This window comes from Atta colombica, unplaced genomic scaffold, assembly GCF_001594045.1.
Source record: "Atta colombica isolate Treedump-2 unplaced genomic scaffold, Acol1.0 scaffold38, whole genome shotgun sequence".
Classification (NCBI taxonomy): domain Eukaryota; kingdom Metazoa; phylum Arthropoda; class Insecta; order Hymenoptera; family Formicidae; genus Atta; species Atta colombica.
Window position 1 is genome coordinate 2,393,986 of NW_017259490.1, and position 8,440 is coordinate 2,402,425.

The following is an 8,440-nucleotide window of genomic DNA, read 5'->3' on the forward strand; positions in this document are numbered from 1 at the left end:
TAAATCGAGAAAATAAAAAAATCGTAAAGGATTTCCTATCATATAATTTACACATACATATAACGTTAATAAAAAAAGTAAGATTTTATTACTTGCATTCAAAATCTAACTTTTCTTTTAATAACTGTTAAAGAAGTAGAATAGTATTTTTATTTTTGCTCTTTATATAAAAGAATACCTATAATTAAGTATTGTTATAAATAGCGCTAAAAGAAATAATTTTTCACTCTAATCTTCATAGTTATAACTGAGATGAGCAAAATGGCTCTCGTCAATTTTGAGGTAATCGAGTCGATTATGTAATTCGATTTCGCATTTTGCATCTTGAAGCAAACCAAATTTTTCCAGCGGGAATTACTTATCAATTTGTCGTCGAGTCTGCCGTGGCACAGGTTTTCAACGCGCGAACTTTCGTAATCACCTTGTCTATTGGCCAACGCGTCATGCAAATGTCAGTGAACCGCCCACGAGCTGAATGGCCAGTATCGCGCGTAGGACACGTCGTTACGGATAACATCTCTCCTTAAACGGGTCGTCGCGTTAAAAATGCAGCCTTTGTCCGCGAGATAATCGAGTGATCGGTTCGTTAAGGGGGTAGGTATGAGTGGATCCGTTATGTTCTAATCAATCTTCCAAGATCTACAGAATGAATTTAAACGTTAATTATATTGGCCGAATGCGGAAACAATACATAATAATTTTGACGATATTTAATGCCGGTATTGAAAATGTTACACTAATCAAGGAATAATAAAAAAAAAACACAGTTTAACTCATTTTAAATAATTATAAGTGGAAATCGTTTAACGTTTAGTTTTTGGAAAAATATATTTAATTGGTATATAATTCTAAATGCGAATTAATATTTTGACGTTTTAACAGCGGTTATAATCCGTTAAAAAGCAATCGAGCGAAAGTGCGCAACCATCGAATTAAACCAGATTCGCCAAATTGCATTCTCGCTACAATTCTGCGTTACAGCAGCGCTGTTGATTTCGAGCGGCAAATGATTGGAATAATTCTTCACAATGCTTGCGGTATGTTAATTCTAAGTAATCTGTCTTCTTGAGCAACGCAGCCGCAATCAAAAGCATCATTTAATCATTTCAAGAGCTACTTTTGCGCAAAAATTATAGATGGATGAAAGGTCCTTTAATGCTTAGAGCGATAATTAATCAGAAACATATTAACGCAATAAAGTTGTAAATTCAATACTTTCGAATTTTTTAAACTGAAGTTACATTAATTTATTACTATGAATTAATCTAAAATAATCTTTATTAAATCTTCAGCAATCGTGATTTTTCATTTTATGCTTATTATATAGACATAAGAAAAGTTAGATATCGAAATATTTCTGCAGACTCGAAATAATTAACCTCTCGTTTCTCCTGTATTTTTTTGCGATCCGCCTTGACATCGTAAGGAAAACAGGCCCTTCACCGCACGGTGAGTCAGAACGAAAAATATGTTAATTAGATAACAACGCTCAGCACGCTACGGGTATCGTTATTCGGTATTGCTATATATAGACAGCTAGAGACAGATCGGCGACTGCCGGCATATTTTCCAACGCGTGTCTACTCGATATTTGGCGATGAGACCAGCAACGAGAGAACCGAACGTGGGCAGACCGACCATATATGCCGGCCGGAAGGTTCTTGAACGCATCCAACGCGCTTCGGGCGCTTTCTTCCATCCAACACGGCGATTTCTTCTTCTCCTCTCCCTTTGTAGACAAACCGGTGACTGTGGACCAAGACTTAGAAACCTCTTGTAGACCCGACTGGCGCAAACAGTTTCCAGACACTCAGCGGTTCCTTTAGTGCAGTGATTTATGATCTCAGAGATCAATATCAATTCTTTAACCATTCGTAGCAATCATATATTTTGTTAAAAGTTGCTTTTTTTTTCTTATTTTTTTATTTTCTTCTTTTATATAAGGTAAATAGAAATATAAGCTGTAATTATATTATTTCGCGACATAAAATTGCATAATGGTACACTGAGAAAAATTATTTGCGATATACCATATTTATTGTATTGAAATAAATTCTTATTTAAACATATACATGAGTGAAAAACGCCATATTCAGTCAAGGCGCAGTTATTCGTGTCTAATAATATTTCTTATGAATGTATACAATTTCCAGTTCAAGCTAATCGTGTGCCGCAATTATTTATAGGTCTTGAAACATACCGAAGCTGGATTAGTAATATCACAAATCAAATTGAAGTAATTTAATGTTATTGCTGCAAATAAGCATCTTAAAAACTATAAATAATTTATTGAGAAAAATATTATCATATAGCCGAGTTTCCTTATTTAAATATGGCGTATTCCTGGCAAATAAACCATCTATTTTATTTTTTTACAATTAATGAGATATATATTTCATAGAAATTATTAATAGTTCATAAATATATTTTGTCACAGTCAAATCTTTTATTATCAAATATCGAAAAAAACTTTACATATAACTTGTGAATATTTCGACTTTTTCCTCAATATTACGCTTCCTCGCTAGTCCTCAATAATTCCACTTCAAATAGCATGTCTGTAGATCAATATTTAGTATATAGTAAAGAACAGTTTCGAACGTAATGCAATTCTGAACGAAATAAAATAATCCAATTTTCGAGATTCGATTTGATAATACTGATCTCAATTGAAGGAAGAAAAAAATCAAACTTGAAGAAAATCAAACTGAGAAGATTAAATTTAAATTTTGTTTTGCTCAGAATTGTATTATATTTGAAATGATATCATCTTACCCTATTATTATTTTACATATTTCTTTAACCATTTGTAGCAACCACATTATTTCGTTAAAAGTTGCTTCTGATAAATTAAAAACTTAGTTGTAAATTATTATAATTAATATTTTTATGAATAAATAATATTTACGTTTTTAAAAATTTTTTTATATAATTAAATCAAAATCTATCTCAACTTGATATCTAATGATCTCCAACATATTAAATGAGCGAGAGGAATAAACGCGCTGTCAAAAATACTTGAAATGTTTTTAAAAAACACGATGGCAGCTGGTGACTAATGCACGGTGAAACATCCATTATTTACGTTGCTCGAGCCTGAGCAATTTTAACTTCTAAGGCGTGCAAGGAAATCGACGTGTTATTAATGTTTCCTGAACGATAATACGAGATGATAGTTGCACCAGAAGCGGCCGATAAATTGGCTCGATGATAATATAATACACCTATTACATCCTGCTCGCTCGTCGATTTATCTAATGTGGAAACTGTTAATAAATGTACTTAAAGCTTCCTTCCTTAACTTGTAGACTCAGCAATATTTTACGTTCGACATTAAATTTCCGGATACCATTTATTTGGTTAGTACATCCTTGGCTTGAAATCTTTTAATTTTTATAGCGGTAGCTCTTAAGTCTTATTTTTTAAATTAAAAAAAGTAGAAACAAACGTTGAAAATTAAAAAGAAGAGAGAAGCAAAAGGCTGTGTACTATTATTTGTTAATCAGAAAGAGATATATAATTTTACTCGTATAATAAACTTTTTATTTTTAACGCAATCAGCCAGCTTAGTCGCAGTTAACGTTTGTTTCGTGTCACTGATTCGTGTCACTGATTCGCTGACGCATCAGCAATTATTAGTGACGTGCTCATTAGCGGTTCATCGTTCTCTTACGAATGAGATACACACTTTGTATAGTGACATAACAAGGCTCTCGCAATTAAAAACTTTTCCTAATTGCACGTGGCTCATCATTTGGTTTGGACCTTGTCCTCATTCGCACGTGTTAGCGAACATCATGCATGTACGAAACAACGTCGTACTTTCTCCGTGAATTTTTTCTTCGTCTCGAGGAAAAATTCGTGGATTAGAATTCCAAAGTGCTAACACGCTTCGCTTTTTGGAAAACTCAGTATACTTTTAATATTGATATTTTGTTAAATTTTGATATTTAAATAGGATATTTTTATTCGTTTATCGAATTGTCATCAAGTCGCAGATTCATAAAACAACGCGTGCATAGTGTTTGTTTGACATTTACAATAATCAAGACCTTTCACTATTCTGCAATTAATCGATTTCATCGATCACGTCGATCGAGGACGTTTACATTTATTGGAATTTGGACATTTGCATTCAGACATTTTAGACAAATAATCTGTTGAATTAATTTGAATTTTAATTTGCTGATTGCTTTCGATATTTATCATTGATTTATAAATTTTTTAAAAGTGTTTGTACGTTAATTATTGAATTTTAAAAAATTGTTTTTAAATTTTTAATTTCATGAAAAGAACTATATATTAAATTAATTTTTCATCTTTATTATTTAATGAAAATTAATGGTGATATTTCGGATATTTGGATCAAGCATAGCAACTCTTTATATTATTGTTGAATAGGCAAAATATAAATTTACGTGCTGCAAACTTAATTCATACAAAACAAAACAAATTATTAAGAATTAAGAATTAAGATAATACTTATATTAATGTTTTAAAATATATTTATTTATTATATTACATTGATTTACTATATTATTAATTTATATACGTGTTTATCATGTTAATTTATTTATTAACGATAATTTATTAAAATTTATTTACTTTTTAGGGCGTCCTCATTACGGACGTAGAAGAAGGACAACCATGTTTACAGTGTGGAGAAACATGTTCCGGATTCTCACCGCATATTTGGAGGTAAGTTTTTTATGTAACAAAATAAACATTGTGACGAAAGCAAAGCTCAAAAATATAACTGTGAACATAATGTCGGATTCAATAACGTCAATTGTAACATAAACATGAGTATCGCTTTTGATCTATTTGCAACTTTGAGATATAAAATCATCAAAATTATTTTCGCTATAATTGCAGAAAAAAAAGGTCTCTACGATGAAACCTTATTATCGTGTAAATAATGTTGTTATCCACAGACGCGGTGAATAAAGAGAACCAAAGTCAAATTGATGAGAATCCGATCACGTAATCAGGTTGTCGAATCATGCTGAAACTGTTAGGTTCCAATGACCGCACGACGTATCCATTACCCCGGCAGCGTAACCCCAGCAGCGGTGAAATTACCGCTCGGTAATTACCCTCCGTGACTTACGGCCCAACAATGCGGTAATAGCGAATTAATTGCCTGAGGCTTTGGGGAGCAGAGGCGGGGCCACCTTCCAGCATCTCTGCTGCAAAGAGAAAGGCGGTAGGCCCGCTGTGTCGTGTAGTGCATTTATGGTATGGAGATGGATTCACAGTTATATCCCGCCCAGAGGATGAGTCGAAACACGGAAATCTTGGTCCGCGTCAATTATGATTGTAATAAAAAAATGATTTGAAAAAAAAAACGAATTCCTAAAAATAACAGCACTGCTATTGTCACAATTTTAACTTGAAAGAACACATCGATATTTTATTTCTATTTTATAATGAAGATTCATGACGAGATTGCCGATAGTATTATTGTAAGAACGTAGATTATTTTTACAGACATTTAAATTTTAATATTGTAAAGTAATTAATTATTTAAACATTGAACAATAATGCTTTTAATACTCAAAATAAATAATTCATCACTATTTTCTATTTTTATTAAATTGAATAAGTATAAGACTTAATATTAAAAGAAAACTGATTAATTCCTTAATTGATATTGAAAAATATGTGTATAATGTTAAATAGTTTTTCTTTAAAAATGAAATTGCAATAAGCGTTATTTAATACATAAATTAAAAAAAAATATATTCTTATTTTAGAACTATATTTTTAGTTCTAATCATTTATTTTATCTTAAGCATTTAGAAAAAAATAGATTAAATGGAAGAAATGTTAAAGTTTAAATATATAAAATAATAAAATATAATAATAATAATAATAATAATAATAATAATAATAGTAAGGTACAAAATAATAAAAAATAACAAAGTATAAAAAGTAAATTAATAATAAAATGCTTAATATTAGATGACACACAAATTGATGCTAAATTCATAATCATAAAAAATTCATCTTAGTACATAACAAAAAATGAGATTCAAAAAAAACAATCAGGGCTGTTTATTGCGGAAAATATTTGTTAACGTCATTCAAAGTGGAGAAAGGACGAATGTATCCGACAGGGGACGTAAAATTGATGATGAATCGATGCTGCTGTATCCTCCACGCACCGTTTTGCACTCGTTGGAAGTTAGTCTCGTTAAGCAGGAAGAGAAACAACAGGTCTGAACATAAGCGAAGAACACGGGGCGCGATTACGCTCGAGATCGTAATACGGCGGGAAGCGTGTTGTAAAAATAAATCGTTGACATTTATGGGCGGTGTGATGCTTTCGGAGATGTCTCTCTCGCTCACGTCCCGGCTTCGAATGATTAATAACTGCTGATCTCGTTGACTTAGAATAAGCAATCATTGCACAATTTTCAATTTGTATAAGTCATTCATAATTATCTTTTTTGGTAGCCGCAACTACCATAATATAAAGTATATTTCGAAGATTGCATTAAACATAGAATAGCACCTACATAAATAATTAATTAATGAATATTACTTAGATAAATCAATTTTTTATTAAATATAATATTATTAAAAATATAAATAAAATATAATATTGTGCGTGCGCGCGCGCGTGTATGTGTGTGTGTGTGTGTGTGTGTGTGTGTGTGTTTTATGTATTCATGCCTTAAATATTAAGGTTTCAATTTTTTCGAATATTATTTAAAAGTTTTTATTTAATTTTATTTAATTTTATTAGTTTTTATTTAAAAAAATGTACTTTATATAAAAAGATAAAAGTAAAATAAAATAATGAAATTAGAATAAATAATTAATATCAAAACTATATATAATCATCATCATTGTTCCTAAACAAGTAAGAGGTTCTACTTCAACAGATTCCAATAACACGTAATAGAGTTACGCGCCGACAGAACTCTTCGCATGTATCTTCGACTGTCATTCAATGCGGGGCGTAAAACTGCGTGCGTAAAACTACGAGTGTCCTCTGGCAATGTGTTGCTCGTCCGTAAAATCGATTTGATTTACAATGACTGTATACTGATTCAAAATAAAGTTCCCTTGTGGCCAGTCGCCAGATCTAGCACGCGGCTCTGTCCCGGCTTTGTGAATTTGGACTATCGATGAACGGCGCGGCGCCTCCTCGAATACAACTGCATGTTGGTATTTATAGATTTATAACGCCAGCTTTATCAAAGCCAGTCGAGAGTAAATGCAGTAGCAGCTAATTCCATGACTCTGTCGAGACATTATAGCTTAAATGCATTTACAGTATATTTGAATAGTATTCTACGTTACAGTAAGATTAGAAATCTATTGCTATTAAAACTTAAAAGTAATTTTAAAAAATCTTAGTAAATTTATAATAGACATACAAAAATAATTAAAGTAATGAAACATGAAACTGTAACGTAAAAATTCTATTTACAAGCTAACTTCAAATTTTTATAGTGTACGAATCTATTATTGTTACAAACATTGCAATTTTAATAATATATTAGCAATAAAATATTAAAAATACATAATTTTATTGGAAAGTTTCAATCGATTATTTTTGTTTAATCATTTTAGTCATTTAACGATGAACTGAATTTATTTCAAATGATTCTTTCAGAGTGAACCGAATGCTAATTTATACAACTCTTTCGCGTATCTATCTCTATTTTTGCTTTTCGTATCGCGTCAAAGGAACTTCAAGTCGAAAATTTTCAGCTCGGTTTATTTCGAACTTTTCGTGCGTGATTGTCGGACGCGACAGGCGGCTGACAGTGAACCGCGAAGCAACCGGTGTGATGTGTACTTTTTGAAAATTCGTAAATAATCATTCCTCAAAGTGATACATGCGTTACCGCTTATTTATAATACAACACGCATCTAAATTTATTTTTGATCTCGCTACATTACTCAGCGAACGGTGATCTTGGAATTGGGGGGGGGCTTCCACTATTAATAAAATGGTAGCTGATGTCTCCAGAAATGGAAAATCTCTATACTTTCGCGTACTTTCTTCATTTGTGAATTGTGTACGGCTAAGTATAGGATTATTCACTGACGTGAAATGCATGTGTTACGCATCTCGATTTGCTCAAACACCTAAGTATACTTATTAGGTATACACTTTTTCTGACCACTGCGTCAGCGAAATGAAATAGTAACCCGTGCAATTTTCCATTTATACATATATGCGTGATAATTCGTAAAGCTGCATAAAGACCGTAATTCTAATTTATATCATTATAAATTTCTCTTTTGCAAAATTTATACAATTTATACAAAATGTACTTAGTTCTCTTTCTATTATTTAATTACTTATACCTTTGCATATTTTTGTTATTATCTTTTCAAATTTTATAGTAAAAATAACTATAAAAATGTGTTGTCCAATAAAAATAGAATGTTATAAACATAACATACATATATATATATA

General features: G+C 31.2%; 1 protein-coding gene across 2 annotated transcripts in view; it reads left to right on the plus strand.

Annotated features, from left to right (window-relative positions):
- Nucleotides 1–8,440, plus strand: part of LOC108690971 (four and a half LIM domains protein 2) — a 129,243-nt gene that overhangs the window by 39,216 nt on the left and 81,587 nt on the right. For both annotated transcript variants that reach the window (XM_018198533.1, XM_018198528.1), the window contains exon 2: nucleotides 4,613–4,698. In XM_018198533.1, the coding sequence (XP_018054022.1) occupies nucleotides 4,613–4,698 (86 nt within the window). The remainder of the gene's footprint in view (nucleotides 1–4,612; nucleotides 4,699–8,440) is intronic.